The following is a 21,916-nucleotide window of genomic DNA, read 5'->3' as shown; positions in this document are numbered from 1 at the left end:
GTGGCTTCTGATGGAATAGTGTTAAATTTTACATCTCTTATGTCTTACCCTTCAACAAGCCTGATAATGGAATAAAATCTTTTAAATCATCTCTCAGTTACCCCGTTTGTGTAGAGCTGGGATTTTCCAACACTTGTGCATTTCAAAGCTCCTTAGGTTTTCTCAAACCCAGTCTTTTCCTTCAGAAAAATAGCAGTAGGGCCAAGGAAAATAGCCCTTATTCAGGATACTCCTTCCATAAACGTCCCACTGGCTTCATAAAATCATTGAGGATATGCCAGTCTGGGAATCAGGCCACTGGGCTGTTGCAAAGCCAGAAATGCTACTTTATTGAAGCAGGGGACAATCCCCCACAACAATTTCTTCTGCAGAACATCACTAATAGTACCAGACATGAGCAAACAGTGATGCAGATTCCAGCTTGATGCCATCTTTGGATATCAGCGGAATGTTGCGGTAACCTGGAAATACAATGATTTAACCTCATTAGCGTATTAACCACAAGCACAGATATTATAATGGAGTGGTTTCATGATCATCTATACAAATAAGGCATAATTTATGATTCTGTAAATAGCTCTTTAAAATAAAATGAAATCATACAGGACCTAAACACCATTTGTGCTGGTTTATCTCATACATATCTATAATATTTAAATTCTGGTACTTTTAGTGACAGAGTGAAAAACTCTAGTGTTTTTCAGGATGTGGTATTTTTTCAAATGGAAGACTTTTAGCCTTGTGATATTTAAACATGGGCAAAGCTTACAATGTAGCATCCAGGGTTAGGTGCTGCACGCTTTGTTCTGATAGCAAATGAAATCAGCATGTGGAACAGCATTGATGGCACCTACAGAATGGTGTTGGAGCAGCCATGCATTGTCCAGCTGAGGCAGAAAAAAGTGAAGTGCAACATCTTCTGCCATGACATCTTAAAAAGTTGATTTCATATGAGTAATTCACTTTATTAGAGATAACTCATGCCATCAGAAACTATGTGTTCATCTGGTTGGTTGAAACATTTGGAGAAGCTTCGAACATAATTCACTTACCTGCTCAGAAAACAAAACAATCTCCTCTTCAAAACCCCAGCCTGTATGGCTTTATATGACTAAATGTCCATTATTTCATAATAATAAACAATGTCACTTTTGATTTAAAAATATTCTGTATTCCATCTTTGCATATCTAAATCCAGCTATTTAAGTAAGTCTCTCTTTTGTATCAATATCTGTGTTTTCAAAACTGAAGTTTTCAAAATCCCTCTTTAGGTCTGTCTGGATGCCTGTAGAGTGTGGGACCCACATTTACCTGGGTTTGGAATTTCTCGCTTCTTTTATACAGAATCATAAAATTGTTTAGGTTTGAAAAGGCATCTAAGATCATCAAGTGCAGCCTTTGACTGATCACCACCTTGTGAACCAGAGCGTGGCACTAAGTGCCACGTCCAGTTGTTTCTTGAACACCTTCAGGGATGGCGATTCCACCTCCTCTCTGAGCAGCCCTTTCTAGTGCTGGGCAACCCTTCCAGTGACAAAATTCTCCCTGATGTCCAGCAGAACCTTTTCTGGCACAGCTTGAGGCCATTTCCCCTTGTTCTGTCCTATTACACATAGGTTCCTCTGGTATTTAAGGTTCACATTCTGGGCAGCAGATATTAAGGCTTGTTTCAGACACTTTACATTGGAGATCAGTTTTTAAGGCATGCACACAATATGTAGAAGGCTTGGTTGATTTCCTATCCAAAGATACACTCCAGGGTCTAAGATTAATTTCTGAAGACTAGTGTTCTAGCCTCTACCTATTCTTGTAGAATATGCTACAAAGTGTCCCTAGAGAAGTAAAACTTTTTTTTTAATTGAAATTGCTCCAATTTACATTAAATAATTAACTACTTATGCATCCCGTGATAATAGAGGTAATAATTGAGTTCCTGTCCTGTATTAGTAGTCTCCATGGCAGATTTATTGGCACAGGGACTGTACCAGGTTGTTTGCCTTTAACCACCCAGGTAGAGAATTTTTCTCAATTTCATCCCCTCTGAGTATAGCTACATAATCACTCCATGAAAAATGAAATTCTGCTACAGCTGGGCAGCAAGCATTCCTCCCCAGTGGAGTCTACAAGTAGTTGGGAGTCTGCTGCTGGGGAAAGGAAGGCAGTGTGGATACAGATTTGAATCCTTTCGAAAGAAAATGCAGAGGAGGGAGGAAATGGCACAACTTTTTCCCACTGCCTGACAAAGAAAATAAAAAGATGTAAGCACTGCTCAGCTTTTGGAAGCAACTTTCCCTCAGGGACACCTCAGGGATACAAATCCTAGGGACTGAGGGACAGTCCTGTAACACAGATTAAAGCAATTGGAGTGCTGAAGACTAGGACTGACATCCTAGCTCACCCTTCAGCATTTTAGGCAATTCTTCCATTGTCTTCTGCTTGTTGTAACTCCCTCTGCAAGAACATTATTTTCCCATTTCACTGTTTAGAGAGCCTGGGTACCTAAAGCAAAACCATTGTTCCAGACCTGGTTTCAGAGGTCTCAATGTTAAGCATTGCAATAAATACTTGCAATAATGCTGGGCATCCTGATGGCAAATTACTTTTTTAAAATGTTGTGTTAAGTGGGGATTGGGGCAATTTGTTTGGCATCAATCATAGTTTTTGTACCTAAACTCATTCCCTAGCATTTTGAATCACTCCACTGAAAGTATTTCCTCAAAAATCTACTGCTCTTACTTTTCCAAAATATGAATCCTTCATTTATGAACAAAATTAATCCTATAGAGACATTAAGCCACACTAAAATTTTGTATCTAAAAAAGCCTCAATTAATAACTTTACAAGCACTTGTAAGAAGCAGTGCCTGATATTTGAATTTGTCTCAGACATTGTGAGTTGGTGGGTTGAGTTTTCTTTCATATCCAGAAGTATACAAATAAAAGGAAAGTAAAAGGTTATCAGTGTAAAAATTTATGTTGTAGAAAAACAACTGAGCTCTAAGAGTAATGTCTTTGTTCTTGTATAACTCCTCAACCTCAACTAAGAATCACAAGCAGCTTTATGACTTCCAAACATGAGGGGAAAAAAAAGCCATTTAAAATCCTGTTAAGCTTAATAAAATAGTGCAGTGCCTGCTGCCAGCTCCAATGTTTTGCCTTCCCATCTTTATTCACTAATAAAAGCTGTTTGTTTTGTCAGAAACAGCTTTGGAAAGCCAGTGTAGTAAACAGCCATTTTACATAAGCCTTTCTCCTTGGCCTATTGACTTCTGTGTCTGCTCTTTAAGTGCAGCCTATTCATTACAAAAGTTCCAGGAACTCTACTGGCTTAACAAAAGAAACTCCAGCAAGAAAAATGCCATATTTCATCTAATTTATGACCATTGTTCTCCACTCTGAAAAGTTGCAGATAGGTTACCTGAGGGAGTTTTGGTGGTTTGTTTTGTTTTAATTTGGTATTGGGTTTTGAACTTATCTGAGTAGGAAGGGCACAAAACTGTTGCCTTCATAGCAGTTCTGACTAGTTTCACTTCTTGCAATGAATTAAAATACCACCTGAGCAGTTTCCATCTAGAATGGAATACTGCAGTGGGAATAATCACCTGTCATTAATATGGCTTTGATTTCAACATCATGGATTTGCATTCAGAGAACACAATTATTTCAAAAGAGAGTGCCATGTACTCAGTTATACAATCACCCTCTAGAAAACAGGCATGATGCTGTACTCTCTCAGTGCTACAGTAACAATAAAAGCCTGGAATGCTGCAGATTTTTTTGAGCTGTTATAGGTGGTTCACATAAAAGTATTACCTGTATTCAGGCTCATCACAGGTAAAGTGTATTGGCCAAGAAATTCATTGTTGACCAGAGACACCTCATCCTCCACACAGAAGCGTATCATTGCCAGCTCTGGAACTTGGATGTTGAAAGAGAAGGTTTCATTCCATTTAGGGCACAAAGCTAATGAAAAGAGAAAATAAAAAGGATTAAAATGCAATTTCTTTTTCTACTCAATAACTGAATTACTGTACCTGCTATCGCTAGTCTGAACTGGATATCTGAACTAGATATCTGTGCCCACTTAAAGAAATAACGAGACTCCCACTGACTGTAGTGGTGCAAAAGCCTAAGACAGTTGGTGTCATCCCTTAAAAGAGAGCAAAATGGGCCAAGGTTAGCCAGGTTAAGAACTTCTGCTCAACCTGCATTTTCCTATAGCCATACCAGTTTCATTCCCTTGCCAAAGTGTCTCCTTTCACAGTGTTGGAAATAAATAAATTCAGGTAATAAAACACACGCTTGACTAGAAATACAAAAAAAGAATGTGAAACATAAGGGGTTACTTTGTCTTCAGCAATGTTCATAAAGAGAAAAGAAATTCAGGGGCTGATTTAAAATAGCAGCCATCTAAAAAAAGAAAGAAAAAGGAAGAATAGAAGACAGAGGTACAGAAAAAGGGAGATCACAGGGAATTTTTAGTCTGAGACATCAAGAAGATCTATATTATAAAGATAAGGGAGTGCTCAAAGACAGCTACAAAGTGTACACACTTCACCTGTCAAGCAATTAAGGGATTACTCCTACTAGAAACTTCAAATGAGACAAGTGGTGAAGTTACAGCAACTGCTTAAGAGAAACAGTCTAAATTTACCAACTTGTGTATTGGTTTAGGCTGGGTTAGGATTAATTTTCTTCATATCAACCCCTATGGTGCTGCATTTTGGATTTTTGACCCAAACAGTGCTGATTACGCACCAGTGTTTGAGCTGTTGCTGAACAGGGCTTACAAAGTGTTGAGATTTCTGTCTTTCTCACTCTGCAAAGCAGCCTCCCCATCCCAGTGAGGGGGCTGGGGGTACCCAGGAAGTTGGGAAGAGACACAAGTGGGACAGCTGACCCCAGCTGACCAAAGGGATGTTCCTGAGCAATGGTGGCATGCCCACAGCTGGGGGAAAGGAGGAAGGGAGGGCATTCAGGGTTACAGTGTCTGTCTTCCCAAGTAACCACAAAGCTCCATAAAGAAACCTTGTTTCCCTGGGAATGGCTCCACCCCTGCCTGCCCATGGGAAGTGGTGGATTAGTTCCTTATTTTGCTTAGCTTGTGTGTGCAACTTTTGCTTTTTACCTATTAAACTGTCTCCTAAACCCATGGGTTTTCTCTTTTTGGCCCTTCCAGCCTTCTTCCCATCCAGACAGGGAAGAGCAGGCAAGCAGCTCTGTGGGGCTGACCTGCCGTCCAGGATGAGCCCACAGCAGTGTGCAGAAAACCTTCCATCTTCCTTTAGAAAGGAACAGTGCTCCCAGCTAGGAGTTTTTGCTGCCTTAACCTGCCAGTCTAGAAAAATGGCACACAGCATGAACTTCTGCTACAAATTTTGTGCCAGGAGATCCCAGTCTAGAGAGAAATAATTGTGTTTTCCATAACAACTCCTTGGGGTGCAGAGCTGGTGATTCCTCATAAAATGTTGTTGTGCTTTGTTCACAGCCAAGAGAATCAGACTGATGCTCACCATTGCTTTTTACAACACTAGATTTCTTTCTTGCTTGATCCTCTGGCACACCATAGATTTCTATGTGCACCATGGGGTCAGCTTTGTTGGTCTTCGACATGGCACTGGGTGGTAACTGATGGCCACTGATCAGCTGGAAAATAAATGTTATATTGAAATAACTGTAAGAATTAACTATTCACCACAGCCATATAGTAGCCATAATAGAAATAACTTTCGTAAGAAATTACTTCAACTATACCAGCCATAATCTGGTGTATTAAAGACATTTTAAATACAATGGAATCAAGAATATGGTGCTTTCCATCTAATTTAATTTTTTCATCATTTTTTTTATAAATATTGTGGTTTAGGAACATTTTAAACTAGATCATATTGGTCCAAGCCCAGTCCAAACTGACCTTGAATGGTTATAGGGATGGGACACATACAACCTCTCTGGGCTGCCTGTGCCAGTGTTTCACCACCCTCTTTATAAATACATATATAAAACTGATACCGTATTTTAAACAATACGTTTCAGGGTTTTTTACTCAATAGCTGCACACAAGAATTATATTTTGTTACCATGCAAAATAATAATGCTGGAGGAATCAGTCCACAGTGATTTTTACATTTTCTACTATCAAGCTCATGAATTCCAGTCTGTGGGGAGTGGATCAGCATCAAGACCCACCATGGCATCAGCATTGTGCTACAGGGTATGTAGCAGACTGCCTAACCTGTGCCTCATCTCTTACACAGCAACACAAAAACTCATCATTTAGTGAGCTTCCTGATGTTTTTCTCCTTAATTTAGTTAGCTACCTGGAAATTTTGTCTCAGACTGTCTTGTAATCTGGCACCCAGCCTAACAAAGGATTTATGAAAGTCAAAACTTTGTCTGCTTTCTCTCTATATTTCAGGACACCTAGGAAAGAGTAAACATCTGTGCAATAATCAGCTTTTTAGAAATCAGTGTATGAAAAGTTTTGATAGTACTATACAAGCTGAAAATGCAGGTTCAAGATATGACCCCGATCCTGGTCTCAGGACTAAGCATCATAAGAGATTCTCATTCCCCTGTCAACCACCCAAAAAATCAAAACCCACAAATTCCATGTTTTGATTCAGTATTTTCTGTAGCGCCTTGCTCCAAGAGAACTTCTAGCCTGAAATATTGAAAAGTGGTGGCTTGGCAAACACTGATGCCCTTTCCTCCTAGGGAATAGCTACTGCCTTCACCAGAAAGCTTTGCAATCCCTGATGGGCTGCCCACTGAGAACCTGGGAGATTCCTTGCCATGTCCTGAATGCTTTTGCCGAGGTCTGCATGACCCATTGCTAAAGCCAGTCTCCCCTGGGGTGGGAAAAGAGAAAGTTCTTTTAAGCCCGCTATGACCCAAATCCATAATGCAATCCATTTTTGAGATCCAAGGTGAAGCAGTCAGAGAGGTGTAAAAATTGTTAGGCTGAGAAGACTCTTTATGAAGCACCTTGAATATCTCATCTCTTTATGCTCCAAAAGGTCTATGCCTCTTATTGGTGGGAATTGTGGCACATCAGGTTGAGGATAATGAATTTAGTAAAATCAGGACCTATGTGACTTTTCTGTTCTTCATGCATTCATTCTGAAAGATTTGGCCCCTAGATGTTTTATATCTTTGCTTTCTGTTAAGTCATTTCTCCACTCATCCAGTTAGTAACTTTTCCAGCAGAAACCGCTTTTCCTTTTGACTCCTTTTGAAGACAAAATTCCTTTTGTCTTCAACCACCCTTTCCTGGTTTGTGCTGCTGACTATGAATGGGGCTCTCTGTGCCCTTCAGTCCCTCAGCCAGTGGGATGCCATTGCTCCTCTACCAGCCTGTAGTCTGATTCTAAAACACTGCTCTTCTCTTCTCCAGCTCCTTCCAAACTCAGACGCTTCCTTTGCATTGACAATGATTTTGTCTGTCTCCTGCATTGCAATTTGGAGTTTCTACTCATCCTCATTCCAGCTTCATACAAATTAGGGCTAAAATAAGTGATGTATTTGCCTGGCTGCCTGAAATCATCCAGCAATGTCTTTTCACAATTGGTGTGCTCACTGTCAGGACACTAAAATGTTCTTCATTAGGTACATGCATTATGTAAGTATCTTATAATTGTCACTAACTATTGTTTTATCTCCACTATTTATTACTCTGAAAGAAACAAAATAGCAATTACACACTCATTATATGCTAATTGAATAGCATTTATGCCAGTGGTATTCTGTGTAATCAGAAATATTGCTTTTTCATTGGGAAAAGGGAGTTTTCTAATTAGTGAACAATTATAACTAATCTACTTGATCTCAAAAAGAGGGCTTTTCTAACCATTTATTTGTAAATGACATGTATTTCTAGTCTTTTTGGGACGTAAATCACATTATAATTTGGGAGAAGTAGAAACAATTCAAAGACTTATTAATTCATGACTTCTTTCACACTTATTTATACCATTTTAGGATTATAAATAGTCTTTAATGTATGCATAGGAAGATAATGAGACTTAAAAGAAGCATAAAACTTCCTATCTTATCTTTAAAAATTTCCATTTGTCAATTAGCATTATAATAGTACACATGGTATTATTGATATTGAAAGAAATAACACCCAAAGTGCACATTTGATTTCTGCGTTTTCAGTTCAGTTTCCACAAGCACAATTAACTGGTCCATTTGTCAGCTCCATTATTCATATTTCTTTATACACCTTCATGAAAAATCATGTATTTTTACAGACTCTTAGAGGCTCTGAACTCTTCCATATTTTTAGCAAACATAAGTGAACTGCAGATGGGAAAGCACCCAAGCAGCTGTGGATACTATATGAGAGTTGTACCTTTCTTGCTGAAAACATTAATTCCAAACACACAGGAATGGGAATAAAATGGAAAAAAAAAATATAACAAATGCAGCTGAACTACATAGCCTTTGTTTTCCCATTTTTATGGAACAAAGCAAGAATTCAGTAATCTTACCCTTATTGACAGAGACATTGGTTTGCTGTAAGCTCCCACATTTCGGGGCGTAAACGTGGTATTGCGATCCCTCAAGAATTCAGGTTTCAGCACATAGCCACAACCACCATTGTCCAGGAATTTTCCATCTTGCAATTCCATTTGTGTGCCTGGTGTTTGGAAGTTTAAGGCCACTGTAAAATTAGATCAATATTGATTCTAGTGAATTAGGTTTGATAACATTTTATAAAGCAAATATTTAAGAAAAAAGCAAATGAGCATAAGATATCTATATCAATTCATATGTAAGATCTTCTTATTTCCCTTAAATTAAGTGATACTCGATTGTTGGAATCTGAACTCTAAGAACTTTGGGCCTGTAAGCCAAAGCTTAGAATTAAACACAGGATTTAACTTGAGACCTTGGAAAAAGTTTCCAAACTTAGGTGCTAGAAGCGAGAATGGGGATTTATAGTTTAAAGCAAAAACACATTAAGTTAAGAAGAAGAAAGTTTAGAGTTTTAGAGTTTAAGATATAGAAAAAATAAAAGTAGTTACAAAGGTAAACAAGGAGTTTAGAATGCAATACTGTAAGTTTATGTGTCATAACATGATTGGCTAAGAAAGCTTACAGCTTATACTGTAACATGAGTCCATAAGATGAAATATTTACGGATTAGGTCAAAATCATAAATATCCTTATTAACAGTGTTTTATTAATCAATAAATCCTTTAAGACCTTATAAAGGTCTTATAACTAGGAGTCTTGTGACCTTCTAAACCATGCAGTAAAGATGTAAGCCAAACTCACCCTTCCTATCTACGTAGAAGATAAGAACAATAAATCACATCATCAAAAACAACTCAGAAATCCCATCTCTAACTCATTCAAAATTCCTTCAAAAATGCCCATGCTCAATAATTAATTATTTGTACACAAAAGCAGTGCACTATTTAGAAATGCACCCATTTTAAGAATTACCCTATAGGTATTTTTATCTAGCTATATCTGTTTTCCCTTTTCTTTCTAAATTAGATCTTGGAGAATATGAAATGAGAGATCCTTTTTCTCCATAAGAACTGAATTCACATCCCAGTTTCTCTACAGCAGCAAGACCCTGCACTCCAAACCTGCTAACACAGTTCTGGTGCAGAAGTCAAAACCAGAGGATTGTATCTAACCTCAGTTATGGTGCAGAATTCATCACAAAAACGTCTCACCCAGAAGATTAAGAAGCTTTAGTTTACAGTTAGAATACACAGTGAAAATGCCATATAAGTTTATAGAACTAGAAGCAATTTAAAAAGTGTTCTTAAATTTATGTGAGCACACATTCTCTTGGAGTTTTATCCTCCAGTCCTGGTGATTATTTTAAGAGTACGCCTGACAGATTTTCCTTTCCTTGGCAGTTCAAAAGATTTTTTGGTTTGCTGCAGCACCAATAATAAAATATCACATTTCTCATCAACAGGATATTGTAATTCATGAGATAAAGGCCACATGGAAAATAGACTTGTTTAATGAAATTTTCCCCTATTCCAGTACATCGGAGCTTCCCGTCACGTTCAAAATAGAAAATGCAGAAGTCAAATCAGCAATGAATTATGGCATTATGAACCTGTGACATGTGTTAAACAGAGAATGATAAGAAGTCATTTACGAAAGCAGTGGTTTGGTAGGAATGAAAAAAGAAGACTTTAAGCAGTTCAAGTGACTCCTTATAATAATTCATGAAGAGGACATTATTACCTGTTCCTATGAGATAATATGAATGTATTGAGTGAACATTTGACATAATGCAAAAATCCTTATCGCAAGCAGAAAACACACAAAATTGTTTTCACTGCAAAAATTATTTGTTCCTTCACTGCTTTGGTGATCCTTTTAAAACATTCTGTAGCAAACAACTCAGACAGGAATGAAGCAGCTGGTACAATGGATCTGATATTTGCACTACACATGTTTTTGGTGGGGTTACTTCTGAAGAGCTCAAGCCTGGTTTCCTAGTCTCAAAACCAATTAATGGGTGGAATATGCGAAGTTCTCCCAGAGTGCATCATCTGTTTAATCTGACAGGAATCCCATCTGTGCTAGCTAAGATTGCTCTGCATCATGAACCAACATGCAGCAAGTAGGAACAACTGGAAAGCTTGCATAGAAAAACCCCAAACAAACAAACAAACCCCGAAAGAGCAAAACACAACATGCGCTCCTGCTTTGAACTAAGTGTTAATGCAGATGCAGACATGATTTTATATCAATATACCCAGGAAATCTGTTTTACCTTTAACAACAGAAACCAAACTTCACAGTATTTGTATTGCCCTTTGCACACCATTGCCTTTTTTAAACAGGGTAAGGATTTTTCTTGGTATGGTTTTGGCAGTGGTTCACAATTTGGTCTTTATGACTCTGCACATCGTCCAGAAACAGCCCCAAATTTGCTGCTATATGATGCTTGTCATATTTTAATGCACTCAATCAAGCTGTGCAGAAGATGCTACAAGAGCTGCAGCCCTGAGGCCCCTGGAAGTCTGAACCACAGATAACCCAGGATCTCTCAGTCCTCAGGTGATTCCTGGGCCACACTTTCTGAATACATGGGTTTAAAAGTGCAACTGAAATTAGGCACATTGAATAGCCAGCTTCAAATAGCAGCTTCCACATGATGAACCAAATTACATGATTGCACATAATGAGACTACTGCTAAATTTACCAAGCTTTATAGGCGACTAAGCAGGAAAATCTGATGTAGCAACAGCAACAAGCAAATGAGAATACTTTATATTTTATCATATTAGGAAAATTATATTTGCAACAGTAGTGAAGGGCAATGTTATTATGGGTTCATATCTTCAAAAATCAGCACTCTGTTTTCACTTAATTTAATTTGACCTTAGAACAAGTTAAAAAGCATATGGAACAGTAGTTTTAATTTACCTGCTGGTTTCTTTGTATTGCAGGTTTTAATGCGATTAAGCAAATGTGAGGTTTTGTGTCATATTCTCTGAGATGCAAGCCTCTACTAAAACTGTTTACAGGGTTCATAGCTGCTTGGGGCCTCCCAGGGCACTGCTTTATGGTGCATTGATGCACAGTTTTTCTTTTTAATCAGGTGCAGTTATAGCCCTAACACTTCTTGAGAAATGGCAAGGCTCATAAACTAAAAGCTATGCCTAGCAGCATGGGCTGAGCAACATTTTTCTGTAAACAACCCTGAATTTCTACCCAGTGTTTCATTTAACTTTGCTGAATTCAAGAGCAGAACTGTCAATAACATCCTTTGTACTGTTGTTTTATGAAACAGCATAAATTTAATGCATGTATGAAGAGAGATTTAAACTGACAGTTTCTTTTGGAAAGAAGCCTAAATGAGCTTGCAGTGAAACCATCTGAGCAGTACATAATCTTAATGTATGGTTTTCATGGGGAAGTAAAGGCATCTGAAGTTTAACACTGTGTCCATTAAACTTTCTCCCCAGTCCTTTCACTAAGCACCAAAAGCCTTTCAGTATTGACTCAAAATCAAAGCAGCACAGCAAAACCTGGGCTTGAGGAACAACCTGAGCAAAGGAATCCCTCAGTGTGACTCCTGCACCTGAAATGGATTTAAGTATTCCTAGAACCATGAGGCTAAATCTCCTTCAGATCAGAGTATTTCATACCCAAATCATCTTGCAAAGCAGCAAAGCTGCCATGGCTGTCCCAGTAAGCCCCAGATAAATAACTTCCTATAGCAAACGGAAGGTAGGAAATAGCCTAACTCCAAAAGAGATGAGCCATTCCACAGTACACAGAGGAATATTTTTGACCCCAAATCTCTGTATCACAAGCAGTTAACTGAAGTCAGCCCCACCACTAATTGCAGAACTAAAGACATTCTAAATATTCATATACAACACCTTCCGTAAGCACCACCGTTCAAGACATAATTGATTTATAGACTAAAACCAAAAGCTTTTTCAAACCAAAATGAGCACTGTGACTGTGATTTGAAGGCAGTTGAGGAAAACTGCACATCTTTTGTCTGCTATCCTGCCTCTTATTAATATTCCTAGGGGACTTTTTAAATTTTTGTTCTTTGCTTCCTGGTCCTATTAGCTATATTACAACCATGAGGTTTAATGTCTTTTCCCATTCAAATGGGAAGATTTTTAAATGGATAAGGACACATTTGTCACCATTTTTTCTTAAAATTACTTCCTTAATTGCATTTTATGCCATTTAAAAATGCATCTCAAAAATGTATGAATTTTATACCATTTAAAAAAACATCATATGCAAAAAGCAGTCAGTGCCAATGTTCCTAACTCCATGATCCACCTCGCTCATTTGAGTCTAAAGAGATATAATGGATCACACTTTTACCAGCCTTGTTGCCTTCCTCTCAGCTCTTTCCAATTGTCTGTGTTCTTCAAGTGGGCCACTCTCAATGAATGCAACAAAAATCTATGCCTTAGATATTCAAAATCTGAACTGAATTCCACCCAGCCTGGGAAATACTATTGAAAACAGGCCCCTGTCCTAAAGCTCTGGAATGCTGCCATTGGTTATGAGATGATCAATGTGCTTGGATGTGGGGACACTGCTTTCATTCCACATCAGCACTCCAGGCTGGGCATGGACTCTCTAGGCTTTCTTCTCACATGCAGGTCACAGCTGCACTCAATCCATCACTGCCCAAATTTACAGAAATAGCTCAGAAGTCCAAGAAAGATGGAACGAGACTATTTACAAGGGCATGACAGGACAAGGGGAAAGGGCTTCAAAGTGAAAGAGAGGAAACCTGTGAATAGGTGAGACCCCACACAAACTTTATGAACAAGGACTTTGGTCTACCCAACCAAAAATAAAGAAAAAAACCTTTTTTTTTCCTACCAGGGGAAAAAAAAAAAAAAAAAAAAAAAAAGCATACAATGACTGGTTCCCTTACAACACAGAGCAAGCTTCTATGGACAGTATAAATTTTGGCATGCAAAGTCTCACCTCTCTTCCTGGCAAAAAAAAAAAAAAAAAAAAAAAAAAGAAAAATCAGTCAAACTGTATTTTTTCCCTCCCCTAACAGACTCCAAATTTTATTAAGTTTAGTGGTAATTTCTGGATTTATTTTTCACCTACACATTTTGAAATGGTTGCTTTTATTCTAAACTATTATGAACGACTTACAATGTGAGGGAGGAAGAGGGACTGCTCTTCTGAGACCTGAGTAAATGCAGAACTGTGTGACATAACATGTTTAGAATGTCTTTTCTGCATTGTCTTTGGGCCAATTTAATACTGTGGCTCCAAAGATACTGTCATTAGAACTGTGAGGAATTCAGTCATACAGTTCATAATTGCTGACATTGTTCCTACTTAATTACAAGTGGTTCTGCTGGGAAAAAAAAGATGTCAGGTGATTAAGAGTCATCCATTGTCCAAGTAGATCTGCAAAGGGTTTAAGTAGGGATCCTCTCTTGTGAGGTTCTCATGGGAAAAGTGCCTGAAGCACTTCTGATAAATTATCAGATCTAAAAATCTAAATTGATTTTTGCTATCTAATTAATGTATCAGTCTGAAAGTTACACTTTAGTGTTAGTCTGCGCATCTTTTGGTTGTCATTTGACCAATTTTACACCTGAAAATTTTCCAAAATAATTTTTAAAATTTGTTTAACTTGTGATTCTTGGCAGAACAGTGAATATTATCAACTTGCTTTCCTGTTTTAGTCTGAGTCACTGACAGATTTTAGAACAAGATCTGCAAGGACTTCAGAAACAATTGTGTTCCTGCAAATTCTTTTTCCCATCTTCTTTTAAAATTTATTGGACTTCACATAAATTATTTACTATTCTATTGGTTGTCTGCAGTGAAGACAGCTGGAAAAACTGATAAAATGGAATTTCAATGTTTCTTTGCTTTTAAGTGAAATTGGTGTGTATCTATTACACACACCAAAAACTGCCTAAAAGGAAGTAGGCTACAGAGTAGCCCAAGAGGTTTCTCATAAACCTGGCAGAAGAAACATTTCTGCAGAAGAAACATGAAACCTTCATTCAAAACAACTCCCAGCCTTTGGAACCATTCCAAAGGAAAGCTGAGTGCATTTGGGGAGCTTCATGTGTAGAATCATATTGTCCCACCTATCTTGTAGATGTCTACACGTGAGTTAGCTGTTCCACTTCACTCTTAGTGAGGATCAAATCAGTGGAGTTCAAGGGACAACATTAAAACATGATTTTCTAGTTTTCACTTCCCAAGGAGGCATTTTTGGGCTATTAAAGCCAGTAGAAGACAGCAATAATATAGTTATTGACACAGAACCCAAGCAGGGTCAGATCTGAGCCATTTTGATTTGCACAGGAGAGGCATACAAAAATTAGTTGGTTTCTTTTCCCTTGGTTGCTTCAGAGGTTAAAATCAGGACTAGTTAGAGAGCTCTTTATCATTCCTCTTTTCATGCATTATTTTTTACCATATTTTGTCATATTATTGCACACAAGATTGAACCACAAAACAGACATGACAAAACTGCCAAGCTGCATTTCAGTGTCACAGGCAAAACCAAAACCTACACTAAGAAAAAAACCCATCATCCTAGTACAACTTTCACAGCAGCATATAAATTTTATGCAAAAAGCACATATGGGATCTTCTGAAATAAATTCCTGTACCTGCCACACCAGGGCTTTCTCCTGTAACTTATGACATGTCTTGGTCATTCCTGTAGAGTGCTTTGATACGTGCATAACTTTTCCTACTGCATGGAAATGCCATATTCAAAAGGATTTAAGTCTTTTTTTTTATTATTATTTTCACAGAGGCTCTCTTTTTTTCAGATTTTTTTGTTGTTTTTCTTAGCTGATATAAAACAACTGATATCAGTTTATTTAAATAACTGTCCTAAATTTTCTTTCCCTGCATAAACCTTTTCACTCCATTTTATTTACTGAAGAAAAAGTAGACATGGATACACCAAACCAGTTCTTTTCAGTGCCTCACTGCAGCTGTATGCAGAAGGCATATTAATTTTCACAGGCTATGAAAAGTGGGGTTTTTTTCCAAAAACCTCCTGTTCTTGTGAGTCTCCATTTTCAGAGAATGGACAGGGAGTACACAGCGATATCCAAAAGCTATTTTGTGAAAACTCTGTACTTTTCAGTGAGGTTTTTAACTCGCCTTCCTCTGGAAATTAGGTTTACACAATTACATGTCTTGTCCTCAGCCCCAACAAATCTTGAGCCTGTTGGACCGTTTCATCCTGCTTTAGCTGAGTGCCAGCCTGCTCCAAGTTAATATGTTCCAAGCAATTTAGAGAAAATTGCTGGCAAGGTACAGGAGAGAGACTGTTCTGGGTCGCTCACTAAAGGGAAGTGAAGGAATAACTCAATTCTCATAATTACAAGATGCAGAGGCCAGGCACTATTGTATGTTGGTTTGAACAAAACCTAATATATTTTCTTTGCCCAGCCAGAAAAAGCTATGGATGTTAAAGGAACTTGAAGGCAATCTTGCAGGTGTGGGGAGGAGAAGGGAGGTAAGAAGGGGAATAGGTGGCATAGGAGAAACCTGAGAGTCCTTTGCAGAGTTTTAGGGAAGTGGTAGAAGGGATCTGGAGGGATCCCCTCTGTGCATGGGGTGTAAAGTACAAAGGCAAGGTGTGTAAAGTACACACAAAACGTGTGTGAATTGTAGAGACATGGGACAGACATAAATCAAAACTGAGTTAAATCAGTGGAAGGACATCAGCAGGAGATTCACTGAGATACACTCACTTTGGGAGCTGCATTGTGAAGAGCAGCTGTAGTTCTGCCAAACAGTTATCTGAAGCAGATTAGGGAATTAAAAATAGATGTAACATAGCTTGGAAATAATATATGTGGAGAATTGTTTGTAATCAGCCTATTCCCATGTGAAAAATGGAGGGGTTTTTAAGTGAAGATGCAAATGAAGTGACCAAGAGGGCAGATCTAACCACTTCCTGCATATTTTTAATTCTTCCAGGAAGGGGCCTAAACACCCTATGCACCAAGTCATATGTTTTGCACACTAATCTTTAGAATGACTTCTCATTAAAGTATACTCTGAGTAAACAATCAGTGTAGTAATTTTAAAAGACTTCAGCCCTGTCTGTGATCTAACAAATGGATATTCTTTGCAGAGATAAGTGTGGAGATTTACAGGCTAGAGAGAAAGTTATTAAATTGCATTATGATATGACTGGGAGATTAATTCAATTTTAAATTAAGGACCTCTGGCTAGTGCTTCCTCTAAGCATGGAACAAACTTACTAGTTTTTAAATGGCAACATAGAGTGTAGATAGTAATGATAGCATACAGAGAGTGCAGCACCCCAGGTAAATAATCCAGAAATCACACTAAGTGTGGATGAACCACAAGGACAGAACATAATCAAACCACTTTCACAGTGTGGTGGTAATGAGAAGATACTTGGATAGTCCAGCCTGAGTCCAAGTCTGTACTGCAAAGAAGCACTTATAAGGACACAGAAACAAGTAAATTTATACTAAATAGTAGTTTTTGCAGTCCCTGTGTAGTTATGTAAAACTCTACCCCAATATAACAGTCAGGATGGAGAAGGTAACTCGTCACAGAAGATATATGGGGAGCTGAGAAAGGAAACAAATGGAAAAGGAAAAGGAAGCCTGGAACAAGGGTGACATAAGCTCCAGGGCCCCACAGACAGAGTGAAATCCGTACCTGTCCTTGGATGAGTGTCTATTTTAACATAACAAGGTGAATCCAAACCTTTCTCCTCAAAACCAGGAGCCTAGGGCAAAGTGCCCTGCTCACCCCACAGCCTCCCTCAGGTGGCCTTGGCCAAGACTCAAAGGCAGAATATATTTGTGGGTACAAAAAAAGAAAAAATAAAAAACAACTATTCTGCTCTACTTTACCTAGGGCTGAAGAAGATGTATCAGGCAGACATAGAAAAATATTCTGTAATGAGACTCTTTCAAACTGAAGAACAAACAGAGGAAGGTAAAATTGTCTCTAAGGCCATTAAAAAGGACAAAATGCTTACAGGTAAGAGGTTTTTCAACACCTACTGGGTACAGAAGTCATGCCATGTTTATTTTTAACAATTTCCAAACAGTAACTTTCAATGAAGAGAAGCAGAAGCAATCATTATTTTGTTGCTCAGGAAACAAATATGTTTTGCACTGGGAATGAAGATGCTATGTATGTTACATCTATATAAAGACTGGAGGCTCCCAGCAGCTCCCAGCTGTACCTGGGGGTGGTGCTGACCAGGAATGTTTGAGTGCTTCCTTGTGTAGCATATCCTGTTCGGGGAATTTTTGCCAATTGTTGTGCTCACATCTCCTGCACCTGTGGCACTCAAGTCACAGAGAACCACAGACCCTTCAGAAGAAACTTCCATTGGTGAGTAATGGAAGCTTTAAAATGCTGAATTGTTGTTAGTGTTTTTCTTAATATCCAATTCAAAAGGTAGCTAAAAGAAATTAATAAAATGTAATAGATTGAATATCTGGGACAAGAGACAGCTATTCAACACAAAGTGATATTTGCAATTACTAGGGATGAAAAACTGATGGGAGATCTGGGTTGAAGGAAAAATTTATACAACAAAAAATTAAAACAATGCCACTGGGGGAAAATATGCAACCTATGTAACACCAAAATATTATAGGAAGCAAGAAACTCTTGTATCTGTAAAGCCTAGAATGCAATAGTCTCTGCAAGGATACATACCCATTTGACACCCTACATTCCAGAACTCCTGAGGATTATAATTTGAAGAGCTCATTCTTGTTCCCTTAGGGTAAATTCTTGTAATAAATCTTGCAGTATGTGAAATAAACTCTTTCGCTGGTAAACAGAAGGAAAAAATCTTGGTAAGAAATCTTTGTGTTTACAGAGGTCCTATTTGAATAAATAATAAAATTGCAGTCATTTGATCCAGCAATTTTTTCAATATTTTATCAACCTGTTCTATTTTAACATTAATATATGGACCACTCTGAGCTATGCCTAAAATCTTATTTTGAAACCTTAATATTTTCTATGCATTTGAATATAACAGTATTTCTGGATATAGTGCAGACTTTTGTAAGAATTTCATTAACCAAAAATCATTCCTTCACGGAAATATTCTGTTTCTTCACCTTTTTGCAGGGTAAACATATGAATTCTACACTAAAGCCCACTGTGTTCTCATGGGAAACTAAGACACAGAACAGGAAACTGCACAAAAGTTTCCTCATTCTAAAATAGCTCAAAATAAAAAAAAAAAAAAAAAACTCTAGTTGATCTTGGCTTGTTTGCTCTTAGGATGCTTAAATAAAATGACTAAATAATATTGAGACCAGGGAAGAGCACACTTTTAAATGCCACTTAAATTATTCTTATACATACCTCAGAAGACATTAACTATTCATGAACATTGTTTTTCCTTCTGCTGGCTGTGTTCCCTTCTTTCTCATATGCAGGCATAGACTACATGAATGTGTGAAACTTCAGGTGACTTCTATCTACACAATTCCTTTTTAGATATTAAACCAAAATCTACATTTCCAGGGTCATCTCTCTGATCTATTCCATTCTCCTCTCAACTCATTTTTGTTCAGTTGATTTTGGTTTGGTTTGTTGTTTGGGGGTGTTTTCTTTGAGGGAGAGAGGGGTTATGGAACTACTTTTATATTCCCTGGAGTGCTAGAGGAACCAGAGAGGACTCTCTGTGGATAGCTGGCAAATCCTACTTTTGGAATGATACTTTCAGCATCATTCACCTCACCCGGCACTGAAGCACCTCCACAGTGGGTGCGTGGCAGCAGGGCTGGCCCCGAGTGAATGGGCATGTGGCAGGTCTCATTGTCATTGTCACAGTCGGTGATCTCTGCTCTCACCACCCCCCAGGGCTCTGGGCAGGCAGCTGGAGTTAGAGGGGCTGCGCTGCGCTGCCTGCACCAAATGGAGATGCTCCAACACAGAATGAGTTTGGAATAATCCAACTTGGCTGGGATGAAAGGTCTGCTCCAGTGGAGCACACTGCCTGCTCTGGGCTTTATCCATCCCATTAATGAGAACTCTTATCTGCAGCTCTCACCAAAGCCAGGGCACTGCCAAGCCAACTCTGCTTTCTCAGCCCAGATTTTGGGAAGGGGAGAGGGGGGAGAGTGAAATTTATTCCACACTTTTTCAAGTACTGACTGAAACTCCTAAATTATTTGATGCAGAAAGCAATGAATCAAAAGGCAGACATACATTTTGTAGACTATGTTAATATTTGTTCTTTACATGGAATTAAAACAAAGTTGAATTTCAATTTTCCTCACAAAACCAACAGAAATAAAAAATGTTATGCAAAGGACACTTCTAAAACAGTTTTATACAAAGAATAAAATAAAATCAGACAGCAGTTGTTTCATAAAATTTTAACCCTTCCAATGCCTAAGCAGTGAACCATAGCAACAATGTAACTTTTAAATTATTAACTCCAAAGAAATTACCTGAAACTCTCGCAAGTTTTCGTGCTTGACTCTCTCCAATGGAATTATTTTCATAGCACTGCTGATGCTGCAGGGAATGCTCAAAGCTCACAAACTTCTGAGATTTGGTATAAACCACAAGGTCTGACAATGCAAGGGCAATCTTTGCCCTCTTCACCTAATAATCATCAGATGAATAATGGAATAAAAAAAGTCACAATAATGCATATTTCATTATTATTAATATTGATAATTCACAAAAAATCATTTTGGCTGCATAAAGCATGAGAAAATATGCCACAGTTGATGAATTTAATAAATATGACCTTTAATAATGAGATTTGATCCACTGAGAGAAAATTGAGGTTATTGTGTCCATGTTTATCATAGTAATCATAGGGTGAGTGAAGAGATGCTTCCTAGCAGAATGTTCCTCTGGATAGCTTCATAATTTTCTTGCTTCTAAGACTGGTTTGCAAATAACATCATTTTTCATGGCTTTTAACATTACTCCTCCAAAATACACCTCCAACTTTCTATTTGTAAATATGTGAAGTACTAGAAAAGACCAACAGCATAAACTCATCTATAAAATGCAGAATAACAGGCAAATATTACACTGTGCCAAGCAAATTAGTCAAAGGCATATTCCTCTAAGGATCGCTTTGAAGTCAGGAAAACTTTTCCTCGTGATTAAGGTCGAAAGTTCTGTCACCAAAATCTTAATTTAGTCTGCTGCATTACCAAAACAAGCAAAAATGACTGAAATTTTACAAGGGTCTTCTCTCTTACAGTGAGGCACTACATGACCACTTCATTTTCCACAGCATAACTTGTGAGCTAATTGGGGGCAGTAGCCAGCAGAGAGCTGCTGATGCTAATCATGTTTACATTCCATTAAGGCTTTTGAAGGCAAATTCTCATCTGACAAAATAATAGAGATTGCCTCCTTATGGCTCTTAAACTATGCAAAGTTCAAGATAATTAATTATTCTGGGGTTGTGTCCCACGAGGAGCAATAGGAGTCTACGGCCATGGAAATGCTGAAAAATGCAACTCTCTGAGGCAGGCCAAGCCAGCAGCACCACTGGGGTATCTTCTGCAGGTTCAAATGCTCTCCCACCCTCCCAAAAGCAATACAGTGGGATATCAAGACAAATACTTCAACAGACTGGGACCCTGGAAACCACTTTCTCTTCTGTCTGTGAAACAGGAGCAGATACTTTTTGTTGCTGCTGTTTAGGAGTATGTGGAATACATTCTTGTCTGTAACATGGTCCTACAAATAAACTTGAAACCTATTGCCTAGAAAGTTGGCATTTCCTGTACAAAGAAGGCTCCATCCTTCCTCAGGATTTTTCCTTACTGTCTCTACATGTCAGGTGGAAGAAGAAAGAAGCAAAAACTTGCACCATCAAATCATATTTAAAAAAGAGACCCTGACTCTCAGCAAGAACGCCGGGCTCTGAGGAACCTTGCCAGTTTAGCCACATTCAGGTAATCAGAGCATGATGTACAAGAGTGACTGGAAACTTCAGGTGCTCCCTGACATCTTAAAAAGGTGAACCCTGATGTTCAACCCTCATGAAACAACAGATTTTCCATGGTAGAGAATTGTACTTGGTTAAAAGAATGAGTTCAGTTTGGCTTTCAAAAAGGAGATTACACCCAATTTTTACACTTCAGAAATAGTGCTTAATGTTAAATCTCTACATGATAAATGTAAAAATACCTCTTCAATTCCAGGTGCTGAAAAACATTTCAGCACAACCAGGAATGTGCACCTAATTTAATGCAAAAAATCATAGAACAGAAGAAAATAGGGGACTCTATCTACCTTAAAAATAGACTGGTAGACTTGGGGAAGAAATAGTTAACTCTGCCTGTCGTCATCAGGAACTGCTAAAAGTGTTCTCTATACACTTATAATTCCAGGTGGGCCATGGCACCAAGAAAAGACTTGGGTAACTTCATCTTAAATCTACTGT

General features: G+C 38.2%; 1 protein-coding gene across 1 annotated transcript in view; it reads right to left on the bottom strand.

Annotated features, from left to right (window-relative positions):
* Nucleotides 1-326: 326 nt before the first annotated feature.
* The window catches only part of PLCZ1 (phospholipase C zeta 1), a gene marked incomplete at its 5' end in the record, with an annotated part of 43,923 nt that continues 22,333 nt past the window's right edge, over nucleotides 327-21,916 (bottom strand). Inside the window, 6 exons of the mRNA XM_068191977.1 lie at nucleotides 327-461; nucleotides 3,813-3,962; nucleotides 5,513-5,645; nucleotides 8,495-8,667; nucleotides 18,193-18,309; nucleotides 19,950-20,106. Coding sequence (XP_068048078.1) covers nucleotides 379-461; nucleotides 3,813-3,962; nucleotides 5,513-5,645; nucleotides 8,495-8,667; nucleotides 18,193-18,309; nucleotides 19,950-20,106 — 813 coding nt within the window. The remainder of the gene's footprint in view (nucleotides 462-3,812; nucleotides 3,963-5,512; nucleotides 5,646-8,494; nucleotides 8,668-18,192; nucleotides 18,310-19,949; nucleotides 20,107-21,916) is intronic.

The sequence above is a fragment of the Anomalospiza imberbis genome, chromosome 5 (genome assembly GCF_031753505.1).
Source record: "Anomalospiza imberbis isolate Cuckoo-Finch-1a 21T00152 chromosome 5, ASM3175350v1, whole genome shotgun sequence".
Lineage (NCBI taxonomy): Eukaryota > Metazoa > Chordata > Aves > Passeriformes > Viduidae > Anomalospiza > Anomalospiza imberbis.
The sequence above is the reverse complement of the archived record's forward strand: the minus strand, read 5'-3'. Positions and strand labels throughout refer to the sequence as shown.